At 44.0% G+C, this 18,913-nt stretch overlaps 1 protein-coding gene and 1 pseudogene across 2 annotated transcripts in view; one reads left to right on the top strand and one right to left on the bottom strand.

Annotated features, from left to right (window-relative positions):
- The window catches only part of FLT3 (fms related receptor tyrosine kinase 3), a 130,491-nt gene that overhangs the window by 18,024 nt on the left and 93,554 nt on the right, over positions 1-18,913 (top strand). The window contains exons 2-3 of one of the 2 annotated variants that reach the window (XM_008021811.3): positions 8,729-8,901; positions 12,531-12,683. Coding sequence is in view for 1 of the 2 variants with exons in the window: in XM_008021810.3 (XP_008020001.1) it covers positions 15,986-16,028 (43 nt within the window). In the remaining variant the exon portion in view is untranslated. Of the gene's footprint in view, positions 1-8,728; positions 8,902-12,530; positions 12,684-15,904; positions 16,029-18,913 lie in introns of those variants that run through there. The other variant, XM_008021810.3, reaches the window with a different exon arrangement.
- Positions 8,764-9,210, bottom strand: LOC103249069 (coiled-coil-helix-coiled-coil-helix domain-containing protein 2 pseudogene; annotated as a pseudogene).

Raw genomic sequence — 18,913 nt, 5'->3', positions numbered from 1 at the left:
ATCTCCTATTGGTGGACCCCCTCGGGCCTTATTTCAGTTCCTCCACACAACAAACGATTCTACTTCAAGGTCCTTACACATACCATTTCTTCCGCTTGGAATATAGGCCCCTCTCTCCCACCATACACACTTTGCCTGACTGACTTGAACCCATCCTGATACAGGTCTCAGTGTAAATCTCCTCAGAGAGCCTTTTCCTTATCATCCAATTTAAATGATGTCTCTGTTACATAGTCTCTCGCAGCACCCCGCACTTTCCCCTTGTAGCATTTATCACAATTTGTAATTATAGATTATTTGTTTCATATTTGTCTGTCCTCCTGAGCTGTGGGCTCCATGAGGGCAAGGACTGTTTCTATTTAACTCAGCACTTGGTGCACAGAAAGATTCCCATAAATATTTATTAAATGAATGAGTAAACAAATATGAGCCCAGTGCGGTGACTCACGCCTGTAATCCCAGCACCTTAGGAGGTCAACCCAAAGAAACTTTGTTTTTTTTTTTTTTTTGAGACAGAGTCTTGCTCTGTCGCCAGTCTGGAGAGCAGTGGCAGGATCTCAGCTCACTGCAACCTCCGCCTCCTGGGTTCAAGCAATTCCCCTGCCTCAGCCTCCCGAGTAGCTGAGATTACAGGCGTGTGCCACCATGCCTGGCTAATTTTTTGTATTTTAGTACAGATGGGGTTTCACCATGTTGGCCAGGATGGTCTCGATCTCCTGACCTCGTGATCTCCCCACCTCAGCCTCCCAAAGTGCCGGATTACAGGCGTGAGCCACCACGCCCGGCCAAAACATTTATATTAATGATAGAATAAAAATATAGTTTCATATATGATTACTAGTAAATTCTCATTGCTCCTCTTTCTTTTCAGCGCATTTTAACATTTTCTCCTTTCATCAAATGTAATGATTTCCTGCACTGACCAAAGTTTTATACATTTCTCAATTCATTTATTAAGGTTTGAAAGTAGGCTACCCAGCACTTTGGGAGGCCAAGGTGGGTAGATCACGAGGTCAGGAGATCGAGACCATCCTGGCTAACATGGTGAAACCCCATCTCTACTAAAATACAAAAAAACTAGCCAGGCTGGTGGCGTGCACCTATAGTCCCAGCTACTTGGAAGGCTGAGGCAGGGGAACTGCTTGAACCCAGAGATCACGCCACTACACTCCAGCCTGGCAACAGAGCCAGACTCTGTCTCAAAAAAAAAAAAAAAAGGAAGGAAGGAAGGAAGGAAGGAAGGAAGGAAGGAAGGAAGGAAGGAAGGAAGGAAGGAAAAAGGAGGCTTAGAAAAATTGTACAGTTATCTGTTGCAGCTTAACAGATTAATTCAAAGCTTAGCATCTCAAAATAACAAACATTTGGCCAGGTGCGGTGGCTTATGCCTGGCCAATTGGCTTATGCCTGGCCAAATTCCCATTGGATGGCATTTGCCATCCAAATGCCTCTGGTGGCAGAGGCGGGTGGATCACTTGAGGTCAGGAGTTTGAGACCAGCCTGGCCAACATGGTGAATCCCCATCTCTACTAAAAAGACAAAAATTAGCTGGGCATGGTGGCAGATGTCTGTAATCCCAGCTACTTGGGAGGCTGAGGCAGAAGAACTGCTTGAACCTGGGAGGTAGAGGTTGCAGTGAGCCAAGACTGTACCACTGCACTCCAGCCTGGGCCACAGAGTGAGACTCCGTCACGAAGAAACAAACAAACAAAATGAACATTTATTATCTCACAGTTTCTATAGGTCAGGAATCTGGGTGTGGCTTAGGTGGGTTCCTCTGTCCCAGGTTCGCCCACAAGCTGTAATCAAAGCCAGGGCTGCAGTCATCTCAAAGCTTGACTGAGGGAGGGAGCATTGCCTTCTAAGCTCAATATGTGCCTATTGTCAGGCCTCATGTCCTCCCTGGCTGTTGGCCAGGGACATTGGCTCATTGCCTCATGAACCTTTTATAGGAAGCTCAAGATATGGTAGCTGACTTCTCTCAGAGGGAGAGAGGGCAAACAAGATGGAAGCAAGTCTTATTTTTATTTTTTTCGGCAGTGTCACTCTGTTGCCGAGGCTGGAGTGCAGTGGCCATCTCGGCTCACTGCAGCCTAGACTTCCAGGGCTCAAGCAAACCTCCCACCTCAGCTTCCCGAGTAGCTGGGACTACAGGCACATGCCACCAGGCCTGGCTAGTTTGTTTGTGTTTTTCATAGAGACAGGGTATTGCCATGTTGCCCAGGCTAGTTTTTTAGGGTTTTGTTTTGTTTTTGTGGTTTTAGGAGTGGAGGTTTAATAGAAGAAAGAGAGAGGAGAGCAGCTCTCTCTCTAGTGAGAGAGAGGGGCTTCTGAGAGGAAAGAACCTGCTTTGTTTTTTTAAGACAAGGTCTCACTGTTGCCCAGGCTGGAATGCAGTGATGCAATTATGGCTCACTGCAGCCTCAAATTCCTGGGCTCAAGAGATCCTCCTGCCTCAGCCTCCCGAGCAGCTGGGCTCACACCACCATGTCTGGCTAAACTGAATTTTTTTTATAGAGACAGAGTCTGAGTTTGCTGCTCAGGCTGGAAGCCACAGTTTTTTGTTTTTTGGTTTTTTTGGCAACCAAACTGTGAAAATGACGTCCTGTCAATTTTGCCATGTTCTTCGTGTCAGAAGGGAGTCATTACTCTTACACTCAGGGGAGGGCATTAACCAAAAGCATGAATGACAGGAGGTAGAAATTCTTAAGACCAGCGTAAAGGTTGCTAGTTGTGAGCCATTTTAACTTTAGCTAAAATCCATTAATAATCCCTTGAATACTTGAAACTGATTCAAGCAGAGCAAGTCTTTAGTTAATATGACTGCTTTTTGTTAACTATAAATCTGGAAATGTTAAAATGTTGTTAGTATATATACTTATAGTAATCCTAACTGACTGATGACATTAGGTTATTGTTTGCTGGAATGCTGAGATTTTCAGGATTATGTTCATGATTTTTAGGGGGCAAAGGGGAGGAAACAAAATTTATGAAATCTAGTTTATCCTCTAAAATCATAAAAGTGTCCATAAAATTCTCTAAAACATGTATTTTGAAATGTCATAGCCAGAAGTGCTCAGGAATGGCTTTGTTTATAGGCAAGTAAGTCATTGGGCACCCTTGGAGATTTTCCCGTGTTATTGGCAAGATTTACATTTTCCCACTGCTTTTCCATGGCATGAAAACTTGTGCTGCTCCGAGAATATCACCAAATTCCCATTTCAAATTAAAGCCCTCATATAAAATTGATCCCCATCCTTTCATTTCACTACCTTCATCTCTCACTGCACCCCAAGAGGAGTTTTCTATTTACCACCTGAACTCATCTAGTGATCTCTCCCTACAGGGTCATCACCTAGCAATCACTCAAATTCATAACAGATTCTTTATATCGGCACTATCAAGCCATGTTTTTCCCTTTCCTTCCTTTAAAAGTCACCTTCCAGACCAATTCTAGCAGATTTTTAATCACACAAACCTCATTAGACTCGAATTAAGATGTAGACCAGGGAGGGGATTGGGAGTTACTATTAGATTGGTGTATGGGAATTTAAGATTTCAAAGGTAGAGGATTTCAAAGTGTAACAATAGAAACGGACTGGTAAGTTGTGGTCCAAGTTGTTGGCAGCAAGGGCGTCTATGTTCTTTAAGGGTAGACGATTGGATGGATATTCGTCATCATGAAAAGTGTTTGAGTGGAGAGGTGCAAATGAATGAGAGTAGCTGGGAGTGCAACATTCCTTCCACTCAATTCAGGAAGTGAAAAGTTGTGTAAGAGATTACAGTTCAAAAAGGTAGTGGTGGCCAGACATGGCGGCTCACATCTGTAATCCTAGCACTTTGGGAGGAGGCGGAGGTGGGCAGATAGCGCTTGTGCTCAGGAGTGCCAGACCAGCCTGGGCAACATGGCAAACCCCAGTGTCTCCAAAAAATACAAATAATAGCCAGGCATGGTGGTGCGTGCCTGTAGTCCCATTTACTTGGGAGGCTGAGGTGGGAGGATCCCTTGAGCCCGGGAGGCAGAGGTTGCAATCAGCTAGGATTGCACCATTGCACTCCATCCTGGGTGACAGAGTGAGCCCCTGTCAAAAAAAAAAAAAAAAAAAAAAAAAAAAGTGGCAGAGGCTAAGAGGAATACATGATAAGCCAGATTTTTTAATTTTTAAAAAACGTGATGTGAACTAGCCAAAAGAGACTGCCCTGTATGAATTATCCCAAAAGGTGCACCCAGCTTCCACCTCCTGATGCCAGATCTATAACCTATAATTGTAAGCACAAATCACAGTCATCCTGAGCTCCTCTTAGGCAGGAGAGTAAACTTGCAACTCTGGGAAGCTTTTAGATTATTAAAAAAACTGATGCAAATTACAATGTTAGTATTTTTGTGCAGGTGTAATAAGTTTGCAATCTGTTATAGTTTCTGTGTTTTGTTCATGATTTGAGGTGTTTCATATGTTTTAAAAGAATCTGACAGATTTATGTTTTTAGGTGAAATACTTAGAAAAATGTAGCTAATTAAGTTTGTAATCACTGTGTAAACAAGTGAAGGAATCTAATTAGTAAATCTGCAAATTTTGCATTAGTATGCATGTAAATGTTTCTTAAATGCTGAGAAAGTTTGATTAGACTTTTATTAAGTGTTTGAAGCACTACAGAGGAATAAATTTACTAAATGTGTGACTAGTTTGAAACTTCTAAGAGAATTTCATAAAGGTGTTGAATGTTTAGGAAGATTTAATACAATTCAATAATTTAAATTTATAAGATGATTACTTATCGAAGAACAAGATGAGTTTTAAATTTCAAAACTATATTCAGTTTATAAATTAAATGACAATATTTGTAAGTTGAGCTCAAAAGCTTCAAAAAACTAAGTTCTAAAATTTGCATCCTTGGCCAGGCACAGTCGCTCTTACCTGTAATCTCAGTACTTTGGGAGGCTGAGGTATGAGGATTCCTTAAGCCCAGGTGTTTGAACCAGCCTGGGCAACACAGCGAGACTGAATCAGTAAAAATAAAAACACAATTAAATACATAAAATGTGTAGCCATAATAACTGAATATTAAAACAAAGATGCCTGGCCAGGCATGGTGGCTCACACCTATAATCCCAGCACTTTGGGAGGCCAATGTAGGTGGATCACGAGGTCAGGAGTTAGAGACCAGCCTGGCCAATAAGGTGAAACCCCATCTCTACTAAAAATACAAAAATTAGCCGAGCATGGTGGCCTGCGCCTATAGTCCCAACTGCTCAGGTGGCTGAGGCAGGAGAATTGCTTGAACCTGGGAGGCAGAGGTTGCAGTGAGCTGAGATCATGCCACTGCAATCCAGCCTGGGTTACAAAGCGAGACCCAGTCTCAAAAACAAAATGCCAGGCATGGTAGCTCGTGCCTGTAATCCCAGCACTTTGCAAGGCCTAGGTGGGTGGATCACCTGTGGTCGAGAGTTCGAGACTAGCCTTACCAATATGGAGAAACCCCGTCTCTACTAAAAATACAAAATTAGGCAGGCGTGGTGGCACATGCCCGCAGTCCCAGCTACTTGGGAGGCTGAAACAGGAGAATCTCTTGAACCCGGGAGGCGGAGGTTGTGGTGAGGCGGGCGGATCACGAGGTCAGGAGATCGAGACCATCCTGGCTAACAAGATGAAACCCCGTCTCTATTAAAAATACAAAAAATTAGCCAGGCGTGGTGGCAGGCGCCTGTAGTCCCAGCTACTCAGGAGGCTGAGGCAGGAGACTGGCGTGAACCCGGGAGGCGGAACTTGCAGTGAGCCAAGATCACACCACTGCCCTCCAGCCTGGGTGACAGAGCAAGACTCCGTCTCAAAAACAAAAAACAAAAAACAAAAAACAAACAAACAAAACAAAACCAAAGATACCTATAAAACGTCCAACAACACGTATTGGTTCCATAAATTATGATTCATCTATATCATGCAATGAGTAACTTAACAGTAATATCGTGGCATAATCAACACGGACAATATTTGTTTTTGTTTTTGGTTTTTTTTGAGACGAAGTCTCGATTTTTTGGCCAGGCTGAAGCACAATGGTGCGATCACTGCAACCTCTGCCTCCCAGGTTCAAGCAATTCTCCTGCCTCAACCTCCCAAGTAGCTGGGATTACAGGCACGTGATAGCACGCCAGGCTAATTTTTGTATTTTTAATAGAGACAGGGTTTCACCATGTTGGCCAGGCTGGTCTCGAACTCCTGACCTCAAATGATCTGCCCACCTCGGCCTCCCAAAGTGCTGGGATGGCAGGTGTAAGCCACCACGCCTGGCCGATTTTTTTTAAAGTAAGCAAAGAAGGAGCATGTGTATTATAATCCTATTTATAAAATATATGTCTAGACCTATGTATAAATATATGCATAGAGAAAAAACTAGATAGACTGTCATCAAAGTGTAAATGGTTATCAGTTGGTACAGGTAATGTGAGTGTGCGTATGGGTACTTTCCAACTTTTTTTTCTTTTTTTGCATTTAACATGTATACTTACGGTAGAAAAAGAATATAACCTTTTCTTTTCTTTTCTTTTTTTTTTTTTTTTTTTTTTGAGACAGAGTTTCGCTCTTGTTGGCCAGGCTAGAGGCTAGAGTGCAATGGTGTGATCTCAGCTCACTGCAACCTCCGCCTCCCAGGTTCAAGCGATTCTCCTGCCTCAGCCTCCCAAGTAGCTGGGATTACAGGTGCCTGCCACCACACCTGGCTAGTTTTGTATTTTAATAGAGATGGGATTTGACTATGTTGGTCAGGCTGATCTCAAACTCCCAACCTCAGGTGATCTGCCCACCTCGGCCTCCCAAAGTGCTGGGATTACAGGTGTGAGCCACCATGCCCCACCAAGAATATTATTTTTAATAGAAAAAAAAAGGTAATGATCTGTAAGTAGCAATGGAGAACTAGAAGAATGCCAACATTCCAGGCTTCATTATATATGGAACTGGGGGAAATAAGAATTTTCCCCAACTGCTTCCTCTGTAGCATTTGAAGAGCTACAGAGGAAGCAGTTTCCTTGGGCTAAAGCCAGTTTCTAAGGGCCATAGTGAAGGGAATGTTTTTTGGGCCACTCTTTTCACTGTGACCGTAGTATGCCTGGCACATGCTTTTATCAAAACCTCTGTAACACTTTGGTGCAAATATTTGTTGATGTGACTGTCAAGCAATATTATATTATATACCTGTGGGAATAAAGAATAACTATCTCTCTTATTGCCTCTACAGTGTTATTTATTTATTTAGAGACAGAGTATCGCTCTGTCGCCAGGCTGGAGTGCAGTGGCGCTATCTCAGCTCACTGCAACCTTTGTCTCCCAGGTTCAAGTGATTCTCCTGCCTCAGTCCCCCAAGTAGCTGGGGTTACAGGCACATGCCACCACATCCAGCTAATTTTTGTATTTTTGGTAGAGATGGGGTCTCACCATTTTGGCCAGGCTGGTCTTGAACTCCTGACCATGTGATTCACCTGCCTCGGCCTCCCAAAGTGCTGCGATTACAGGTGTGAGCCATTGCACCCGGCCTACACTGTTTTTAAATTGCAGATCCTGATATGAAGACCCTTATCCCCTAAAATAAAAATCCTGAAAATACCTCCTTACCAGATTGCCACAGTGACTGAAAATATCCCAATTGAGGCCGCGTGGTGGCTTATGCCTGTAATCCCAGCACTTTGGGAGGCTGAGGTGGGCAGATCACAAGGTCAGGAGATCAAGATCTTCTGGCTAGCATGGTGAAACCCTGTCTCTACTAAAAATACAAAACATTAGCAGGGCGTGGTGGGGGGCGCCTGTGGTCCCAGCGGTTCAGGAGGCTGAGGCAGGAGAATGGCATGAACCCAGGAGGCGGAGCTTGCAGTGAGCCAAGATCGTGCCACTGCACTCTAGCCTGGGCCACAGAGGGAGACTCTGTCTCAAAAAAAAAAAAAAAAAGTCCCAATTGAAGTAATCCTTTTTAGTTAAAACGTTATCTCCAAAAACTGCACTCTGGAGCTCTCCTTATTCTCAGGAATGACAAAATGATGGTCATTGTTGAAACAGAGTGATGGATACATATATCATTATATTATTCTCTGTACTTTTGTGTATGTTTGAAAATTTCTGGCCTCCAGAACTGTCATACAATAAAGTTCTCTTATTTAACTCCACCCCCACCCCCAGTTTGTGGTACTTTGTTATGGCAGCCCTAGCCAACTAACACATTATCTGTTGCCACGAATTCTAAGGAGATGATTATTTTGAAATCATCTTAGACATAAAGGAATACCTATCAATTATCATGAAATTCGGCAGTTGGAATTTTGCAGTTCACCTGTGTGCCATCAAGTTTGCGTAATGGAAACAGATTCCAAGGTTCTTTTATTGTTCATTCCATTTAGGTGGGTTCATAAAAACATAGTAAAGAGCAGCTCATGCGTTCTAAGCTGCGGTAGTTATCTTCCACACATTCAGGATAAGTTAACTTGTCCAATATTTCAAATCTTTTTTTTTTTCTCTTGGAAGAAAATGACTTTATTCTAATTAACTCACAAAGAATAAAATCACAACAACTATTTTAAGGAGGCCACACAAACATTTGCCCAGCTCCAACTTCTACAGAGTAGGAACACCTCCTTCCATTTCAATTCAGAAGCAAAGAAGCAACTAATAGTACACTTTATACCTTCTCTATCAATTCTGTTTTTATACTAAATTAACTTGGTTATAGAGCTGATTTCCCATTTCTCCAGGTTGAACTTCTTGATTAGGCCAATCCTTTTGCAAATCAGCACTGTTTCAGCACCTCATTGAAACCCTCACAGAGCTTGATGTCATCCTGGTTCTCGGCACACTCCAAAAACTGTTTGATCTCATAGAAGCAAGGCTGCTGCTGCTGTACCAGCTGGGCTCCCTGAGGCTCCTGGTAAGTAATGTCAGGTCTCACAGGCTCAGCATTACCTCCTCCACTAAATCCCCCAGTAATGGTGTGACCCAGTGTGTGCCCGACAGCAGAGCCCACAGCCACGCCAGCTGCAGTGGTTGCCATCTGGGCCATCAGACCTGGCTGCCGGGGCGCAGCAGCAGGACAGCCAACTGCAGATGGGGGCGCCGCTGCTGGTGGCTGAGCGGCTGGTGCTGGCCTGGGTGCAATTCTCATCTGAGGGGCCCGGCTGACCAAAGGGGTCATGCAGGAGGTCAAGCTTTGGCTTCCACGCAGCATCCTAGGCACACGACGGCTCGGCCTTTTCTTCAAATCTTTTTTATTCAAAACCTTTTATTATAGAAAATGTCTAAGAAAAGTATAATGAGCTTATATGACTGTGGCTCAGGTGCAACTACTGGTGACACATGGTTAATTTTGATTCCTCCACTTAAACCCTCCACATCAGATGATTTTGAAGAAAATCTCTGACTTTGTATCATTTTTTACAGCTTCACTGAGATCCAATTTACATGTCTATAGTTCACCTATTTAGTGTGGTTTTTAGTGTATTTACAGAGTTGAGCAACCTTCACCATAATCTAATTTTAGAATAGTTTTATCATCCCAAAAAAATAAATCCTGTTCCCATTAACCGTCACTCCCTATTCCCTCTCAACCTTCCCATTTCATATCATTTTATCTGTAACTATTTCATGTGTACCTCTGCAAAGATAGAAACTATTTTTAAAATAAATAACAATGCTATCATCAAACATATAATTTATTTTTTTTTATGGAGACAGAGTCTTGCTCTGTCGCCCAGGCTGGAGTGCAGTGGCGCAATCTTGGCTCACTGCAACCTCTGCCTCCTGGGTTCAAGCAATGCTCCTACCTCAGCCTCCCGCACACATATAATTTCTTATAAAATAATGTCAAAATTAAAACCAGTGATCACATTTTCCCAATTGTTTTATGTCTATTTTTCAGGTTACTTGAATCAGCATCCAAATAACATCTTTACATTGCACATTACAATTGCTTGATATTGTAATATACTTAATATATCTCTCAGGTTTCTTTTAATTTATAGGTTCCATCTCTTTTTTTTTTTTCCTTTTTTTCTTTTTCTTTTTTTTTTTTTTTTTTTGAGACGGAGTCTTGCTCTGTCACCCAGGCTGGAGTGCAGTGGCCGGATCTCAGTTCACTGCAAGCGTCCCCTCCCGGGTTTACGCCATTCTCCTGCCTCAGCCTCCCGAGTAGCCGGGACTACAAGCGCCCGCCACCGCACCCGGCTAGTTTTTTGTATTTTTTTTAGTAGAGACCGGGTTTGCACCATGTTAGCCAGGATGGTCTCGATCTCCTGACCTCGTGATCCGCCCGTCTCGGCCTCCCAAAGTGCAGGGATTACAGGCTTGAGCCACCGCGCCCGGCCTCTTTTTTTATTTTCTTACAAATTTTGGTTGAAGAAACCAAGTTATTTGTTCTATACAGTTTCCTAGGGTCTGGAATTTTATTTTATTTATTTATTTTTTATTTATTTATATTTTTTTGAGATGGAATCTTGCTGTGTTACCCAGGCTGGAGTGCAATGGTACCATCTGGGCTCACTGCAACCTCCGCCTTCTGGGTTCAAGCAATTCTCCTGTCTCAGCCTCCTGAGTAGCTGGGATTACAGGCAGCCACTACCATGCCCAGCTAATTTTTGTATTTTTAGTAGAGACAGGGTTTCACTATGTTGGCCAGGCTGGTCTTGAACCTCAAGTGATCTGCCTGCCTCAGCCTCCCAAAGTGCTGGGACTACAGGTGTAAGCCACTGCGTCCAGACTTCGGAATTTTAAAATTGTGTCCCTGTGTTGTTCCGTGTTCCATTATCCCACGTATTTCCTATACAACGGTAGTTGGATCTGGGATCTTCAGGTGTGCACCACCAGGTCCTGGAATCTTAAGCAGATTGAGATATCATTTGTTTGTATAAGAATACCTTGTAGGTGAAAATGTGTCAAACTTATTTATTTATTTATTTTTAATAGACAAAATCTTGCTCTGTTGCCCAGCCTGGAGCACAGTGACAAAATCGCAGCTCACTGCAGCCTCGACTTTCTGGGTTCAGGCAATCCTCCTGACTCAGCCTCCTGAATAGCTGGGACTACAGGTTTGAGCCACATGCCTGGCTAATTTTAATTTTTTTTTTCTAGAAGTGGAGTCTCACTTTATTGCCCAGGGTGTCTCTAACTCCTAGACTCGGTGATCCTCTTATCTCAGCCTCCTGAAGTGCTGGGATTATAGGTGTGAGCCACAGTGACTGGCTTCAAACTTCTTTAATTTTCCCTTTTTTTTTTTTTTGACATGGAGTCTTGCTCTGTCTCCCAGGCTGGAGTGCAATGGCACCATCTTGGCTCACTGCAACCTCCACCTCCTGGGTTCAAGTGATTCTCCTGCCTCAGCCTCCCAAATAGCTGGGATTATAGGTGTGTGCCACTATGCCCGGCTAATTTCTGTATTTTTAGTACAGACGGGGTTTCACCTGTTGGCCACGTTGGTCTCGAATTCCTGACCTGTGATCCGCCCACCTCAGCCTCCTAAAATACTATGATTACAGGTGTGAGCCACCGCACCCGGCCTTTAATTTTCTTTTGTTGTGAAATACATCATACAGCAGTGTGTAAAAATAATTACGTAGTTTAAAGAATAACAATCAAGTGAACATCCAGCACCCACCACAGAGGTTAAAAAAAACAATAGGGTGTGGTTGGGCATAGTGGTCCACGCCTGTAGTCCCAGCTACCCAGAGGCTTGAGCCCAGGAGTTCAAGGCTGCAGTGAGCTATGGTTGTGCCTGTGAATAGCCATTACACTCCAGCTTGGGCAATGTAGCAAGACCTTATCACAAAACAACAATAGGGTGTGTTAGCACCTTAGAGATCCCCAGTTTGTCTTCTCTAATTAAATCTCCTCTTCCCACCCCATACCAGAGGTAACCACAATCCTGACTTTTGTGATAATTATTCCTTTACTTTCCTTATACCCCCTAAGAATGTACTCCTAAGAAAAATATTGTTTGCTTCTGTCTTTATGTCTATTATTCCATGACTTGCTTTTCCCCCTCAACAGTATGTTTTTGAGATTCATTCCTGGTGTATCAGGTAACTCATTTATTTACTCAGGTAGCTCATTTATTTACACTGTTATTTAATATATAAGCATTTTATTACAACTGTACTGCAATTTATCCTTTCGTTGGTGGGCATTTAGATTGTTCCCAATTTTTGATATTATAAACAATAATGCTATGAACATTCTTATACACGTCTCTTGGCACATATGTGTGTTTCTCTGAGGTTTCTATATAGGGGTGAAACTGCTGGCTGGAGGATATGTTCAACTTTAGTAAGAGATGCCAAATTATTTTTCAAAGTGCTCACACCCATTCAGACGTCCACCAACTGGGTGTGGGTGTTCTCCATTGCTCTGAATTCTTGCCAACACTTAGTATTGTCAGATTTTGCCAATTGGTGAGTTCAAAGCCCCTATTAATAAAAGACGTGTAAAACTGTACTATAAAGTTGATATCTCAACTGAATTCACGTGAACCCTATTCAAATATTCCTTTTGTTTGTCCCTTATTTTCAGGAGAACATAAAGCTTTGTATGTTAAAAATGACATTGAAATATTTCACCTGTGAGCTGCTACTGAAACAATGTCACAATTTTTGATGAGAGAGAAGAAAGGCAGAGGAGATATTTGTGTGACTTAAGGGGTGGAAACATGGCATCAAGATGCTGGTAAGATAGACGACCACTTACTCCTGGCTGTGTAGCCGCTAAGCATCACAGTGCTAAGAATCGAGATAAAATACATCCTTTTGTGGAATTAGCACTGGACGCTCCATTCAACCCAGAAACAAACTTACTCTTCTCTTTTCTGATTTCTCCTGTTTCACTTCATTTCTTCTGGTTGCTTTTGACCCTTTAAGAGTTTCTTTATTGCAGAATTCCTATCATGAGCTCTGACACCAAAATTTCATACCTGGGCGTGTAATCCAGGACTCTAGATAATCTCAGGCTACTTTCCTTAGTGTTGCTGTGAGGAAGAAATTAGTTCTCATATTAGATATGACTCTTGGCACATCTCAAAAAACCAGGGGCATTACTTCACCTTCTGTTAGCCTATACCTCATACTCCAAAATATTTCAGTCTATAAGATTTGCTCTTTCTAGAATTATTTTTTCCACCAATTTCCATGGAAAATCAAGTGTGCATAGAAGCCATTCCTGACTGGCCATGGTGACTCACACCTGTAATCCCAGCACTTTGGGAGGCCAAGGCGGGTGGATCACGAGGTCAGGAGTTTGAGACCAGCCAGGCCAAGACAGTGAAACCCTTCTCTACTAAAAATACAAACTTAGCCGGGCGCAGTGGCAGGCGCCTATAATCCCAGCTACTCAGGGGACTGAGGCAGGGGAATTGCTTGAACCTAGGAAGCAGATGTTGTAGTGAGCCGAGATCGCGCCACTGCACTCTAATACTAAGGCGATATAAGAATTTCATTTTATTTTTTTTAAGACCAAGTCTTGCTCTGTTGCCCAGGCTGGAGTGCGGTGGCATGCTCTTAGTTCACTGCAACATCCGCTTCCTGGGTTCAAGCAATTCCCCTGCCTCAGCCTCCCGAGTAGCTGGAACTATAGGCGCGTGCCATCACACCCAGCTACTTTTTGTATTTTTGGTAGAGACGGGGTTTCACCATGTTGGTTAGGCTGGTCTCCAACTTCTGACCTCAAATGATCCATCCGCTTTGGCCTCCCAAAGTGCTGGGATTACAGGCGTGAGCCACCGCGCCCAGCCAATCAGTTTCCTTTAATACAGCAATCAAGCTTTAAATAAAAGGTAGTGTGTTAGGTCTTGGCCATTGAAAGCTCACTTTTCTCCCCATAACCAGCCCGTTTCATTGCCTTGTCTCCTCATGTTTCACTTATTTCAGGCCTTCTTCCTTCATTTCTGTTTCTGACCTAAGGTAGACACAAAACTCTTTAACACAATTTTTAAACCCTCAGCAGCTACACAAAAACTTTAAAAATTTAAAATTGAGGTAAAATACACATACATAAAATTTACCATCTTAACTTTTTTTTTTTTTTTTTTTTTTTTTTTTTTTTTTTTTTTTTTTTGAGACAGAGTCTGGCTCTGTCACCCAGGCTGGAGTGCAGTGGTGTAATCTCAGCTCACTGCAGCCTCTGCCTCCCGGGTTCCAGAGATTCTCCTGCCTCAACCACCCAGGTAGCTGGGATTACAGGCATGCACCACTACGCCTGGCTAATTGTTGTATTTTTGTAGAGATGGGGTTTCACCATGTTGGCTAGGCTGATCTTGAACTGCTGACCTCAGGTGATCTGCCCGCTTCGGCCTCCCAAAGTGCTACGATTACAGGCAGGAACCACCGCACCCGGCCTTAGCTATTTTTAAGTGTACAGTTTAGTAGCGTTAAGTACATTCACATCGTTGAGCAACCAGTCTCCAGAACTTTGTTCATCTTGCAAAACTGAAACTCTGTATCCAATAAACACTGGCTCCCCATTTCCCCCTGCCCCCAGCCCATGGTAACCACCATTCTACTTTCTGTCTTTATGAATTCGTAATGGGATACAGCATTGTATGTTTCAGGACTAGCTTATTTCACTTAGCATAATGTCGTCAAGATTCATCCATATTTTAGCATGTATCAGAATTTCCCTCCTTTTTGAAGCTGGAAAACACTCAGTCGTATGTATATACTGCATTTTTGTTTATCATTCATCTGTTGTGGACATGGGTTGCTTCTACCTTTTGGCTACTGTGAATAATGCTGCTTTGAACATGGGTGTATAGACATCTCTTCAAAACCCTGCTTTCAATTCTTTTGGCTACATGACCAGAAATGGAATTGCTGGACCATATTTTTTTAAATTTTTCGAGAAACCTCTATAGTGTTTCCTATAGTGGCTGCGCCACAGTAGACACTTCTAAAGTTTCGGCCATGTCCTGGGGGAAAGAATTATTGTACTGTAAACAACATCTAAGGAAAAGAACTGTATGGCCAAGAGTAAACAATTTTCATGCTTTATTAGAAAATGATTAAAATAATTAAGAGCATGGAATTCCTAGAATTGGGAAGAGACATAAACCATTTGGTCTACCCCTTTCCTTTACGATGAGTAAACAGAGGTTTGTGGAGGTCAAACGGCCAGTTAGTTAAGTAAGGGAAGAACCAGAATTGGCATCCAGAGCTTTCCAATCTTCAACTTATTGCAGGAAAATAATAATAATTTTCAACTCGAAAAATTATGCGACGAAGAAGAAGAACTATTGAGCGGATGATTCGCAACATCCTCTGGGATGTATTTTCTGTGTGTTTTGTTTTCAGGGCTGTTTGTTAACCTCCCTATGCCTTGGTTGACATTGAAACCCTGCCTGTTTTTCTTGATCCCGCCGCTGACTGGGTCCTGGGCATCCTAGGAGATGGAGGGAGAGACAAAGGAAATCAGTCCACAATTAAGATCCACGGGGAATGGAATGAGACCCCATGCTCGCCTGTGCGCTGGCCGGAGTCGCCAGCGTGCCGCGCGGATTCAGCGCCCTTCTCAGGGCCTCAAAGATCCCAGAGCGCTAGAAGGGTGGTTTGTGGCTCCCTGCAGTCCCCACGCCCCGGATCCAAACCACCGAGTTCGGGGACTCACAGGGGCAGCAAGGAGGCAGAGCCGCGGAGCCCGTGCAACTTCTCCAGCGGGACCGCGCCCAATCTTCCCCGCCGCAGTCGGGGAGCCCCGGGGGCCGCCAAGCGCAGGCTGCGGACCGCGGCGGGCACGTGGGCTCGGCTGCAGCGCTGCGCCAGGCACCGGCTGCTCGGCTCGGCCCAACCTCTCCGCTCCCGCCTCGGCCCCTGCCTCTGGGGAGAGGGTTCCTCCCCCCTTCCACTTTGCACCAGTCCGAGGGAATTTGCGGTCGGTGACGCGCATCCTTAAGAGAGCCACCTGCAGCGCGGGGCGCGCCGCTCCAGGCGGCATCGCAGGGCTGGGCCGGCGCGGCCTGGGGACCCCGGGCTCCGGAGGCCATGCCGGCGTTGGCGCGCGGCGGCGGCCGGCTGCCGCTGCTCGGTAAGGCCCCGCTAGCCCGCTCGCAGCCCCTCGCGGCCCCTCAGCCCCCACCCCGTACTGTGGACCCGGGCGCGCGCCTCCTCCGGCCCAGCCGCCTCGCTCCTCCCCGCGCTCGCTCTTTCCATTGCCTCCCGCGCCCCTCCCCTCTTTCGCGCCCTCCGGACTCGCCCACTACTTACCTGCGGCCCCGGCTTTTCCCACCCCGCGTCCTCTTCCCTGTTCTCCGACGTCTCTCCTCTGGCCCGGTCCGCGGTCCCGAGTGGCGGCCCGGACTTTGCAGACGGCCTCCCCGAGGCGCTGCGCCGGGTCTGGGGCAGCTCGGCCCGCGCGCTCCGGTGCTGGGCCGTCAATGGGAGTCTGCGGCCGCGAGCTCTGCGCCAGGTGGCCAGGGACCTCTCCTGGACCGACCCCTGGATACTGTAGACTCCTGGGTGTCGTCGTTAACTCTTCTTTTGAGGTTTTGATTTATAGAGGGAACTCTGATGGAAAAATGCGTCCGGGTTCTCCCCTAGAGCGAGTCGTCCTCAATAACGATACACCCCAGCCCCGCCGAATTTTGGTTGGATCAGCGAATAGTTTACCTAGGAAATATTATGCAAACAGATTTATATATTAAAATACTAGCTGTCTCTTTCTTCTACGCTCTTCTTATCCTGGCATTAAACCCCAGTGGGGTTTTCAAGGACTCTGAGGACTGTCCCCAAAGAATCTGCTGGGTAGCATAGTTATTGGGGGAAAAAAAAAAAAAAAAAAAGGCTTCCGATCGGTTCGTGTCAGCTTTCTATTTGGAAGGATGAGAGGACTGAATCGAATTTGGGTTGAAGGCGACAGAGTTCTGGGAGCCCGGGAGCCCCGGTCCCTGTCCTAGGTCTGCAACCTTGGGACTGACACTCACCTCCCCCTGCCTCTGCGTCCTCATCTGTGCAGTGAGGGAGTCCGTGCGTGTCCCCTTCAGCTCTGAAATGCTAAGACTTGAAGTCTCTGTGGTAAATAGAGAAAATACTTGCAATATAGAAGTGCAGGAATTATATCCAATAGCTTTTGTTACAAATAATTATGAAATATAAAAAGTAAAAAATGTAAATCAAGGGAAAAAGTGGAAAAACAAACATTTTAAAATTTTAGTTCTTAAACATTGTAGTTTAGCTCTCAAACATTTATCTTTACTAGTTAGTAAATCTGTAATTTCAAATGTATAGTACAATGTGTTTTTCAGATTCCACTAATACAAAATGTTAGCTTTCTATTATGTATGATATTAAGTAGTAAGTACATTTTTCAGAAGCATAATGGGTTTTCTAAAGGTATAAGCATCAATACTTGCAGCTATATTTAAGCTGCACTGAATTCTTTTATATTTAGGAAAGAATTCAGAAATTTCTATATCTCTCTCTCCAGATATTTCTAAATGAAGTATAATTGGCACACAGTAAATATGCACAAATATTAAGAGTACAATTTCATTCGTTTTCATATATGTGTGTGCCCAAATAACCACGATCAGACTGAAATATAAAGCAATTCTAGCTCCAACCTCTCTGTCAGTGCTCCCTCCCCAGGTAGCCACTATTCTGACTTCTGATGCCATAGGTTACTTTTGCCTGTGTTTGAACTTCATGTGAAGCAAACCATCATCGTGTGCTCTTTTATGTCCAGTTTCTTTTACTCAACATTATAATAATGAGATTCAACCTTGTTCTCTGTAGCAGTGTTTTTTTTTTTTTTTTAATTGCCGGTACCATTCCATGGTATGAATAGATGTTATAATTTATTTTATCCATTCTGTTCTTGAAGCACATGGAAGTTGTTGCAATTTTGTGTAATTATGCATAGCACTGCTGTGAACATTGTTTTATGTATGGTGGACATAAACACCATATATAAAGGATTATGCCCACACGTAGAATTCCTGGATCATAGGGAAGGGATATGTTCAGTTTTGATAGATACTGTCAAACAGTTTTCCACAGTGGTTATACCAATTTCCACTCCCAGTAGAGTGTATGTCAGTTCCAGTTCCTCACATCTTTGTCAACACTTGGTATTATGGATTTTCTTGAATAAAGAAAGATAAAGTGAGAAGCTTAAACATGAGAACTTTAGAATGGTTAATAGCCTTAAATTCCTTGAATTAGAACATGAGATCCCAATTTCCCTTATATTGTAAACACTACTTTTTTTTTTTTTTTTTTTTTTTTTTTTTGAGACTGAGTCTCGCTCTGTCACCCAGACTGGAGTGCAATGGCGTGATCTCAGCTCACTGCAACCTCCACCTCCCAGGTTCAAGCAATTCTCCTGCCTCAGCCTCCTGAGTAGCTGGGATTACAGGTGTGTGCCACCACACCCAGCTAATTTTTATATTTTTAGTAGAGACGAGGTTTCACCATGTTGGCCAGGCTGGTCTCAAACTGACCTCAAGCAATCCACCTGCCTCAGCCTCCCAAAGTTCTGGGATTACAGTCGTGAGCCACCATGCCTGGCCATGCCCGGCCTTTTATTCATCATTTATGAATAAAGAAGAAGCTTTCCAAGTGGCATTTAAAGGAGAGGAACATGTTCCCAATGGGCTTTTCTGCATTATGTGCTGATATTGGACAGAGAGAAGTAGTTCAATATTTTAAGAGCTGTGATACTACCTTTTTCATTAGTGTTAAAAAAATTCATATTCAAAGCCTTGAACTGCACATTTGAGTTGCCATCCATTTCCCTTGTTGCTTATCTTCCTTTATTTGCCTTCTTGGAAACTCCTAGCCCAAGGGGGATGATTCAGGAGAAAGTGGAGGGAAGGGACACTCAGCAAAGCTTGGTTTGGATTGAATGTGAGCCCAGACCTGCCGACCTGACATTAAGGTCCCCTCTGACTCTGAAAGTCTAGCTCTATTTTT

Source organism: Chlorocebus sabaeus, chromosome 3 (genome assembly GCF_047675955.1).
Source record: "Chlorocebus sabaeus isolate Y175 chromosome 3, mChlSab1.0.hap1, whole genome shotgun sequence".
Taxonomy (NCBI): Eukaryota; Metazoa; Chordata; class Mammalia; order Primates; family Cercopithecidae; genus Chlorocebus; species Chlorocebus sabaeus.
Note: the sequence above shows the minus strand (reverse complement) of the source record. Positions and strands in the feature narration are given on the sequence as shown.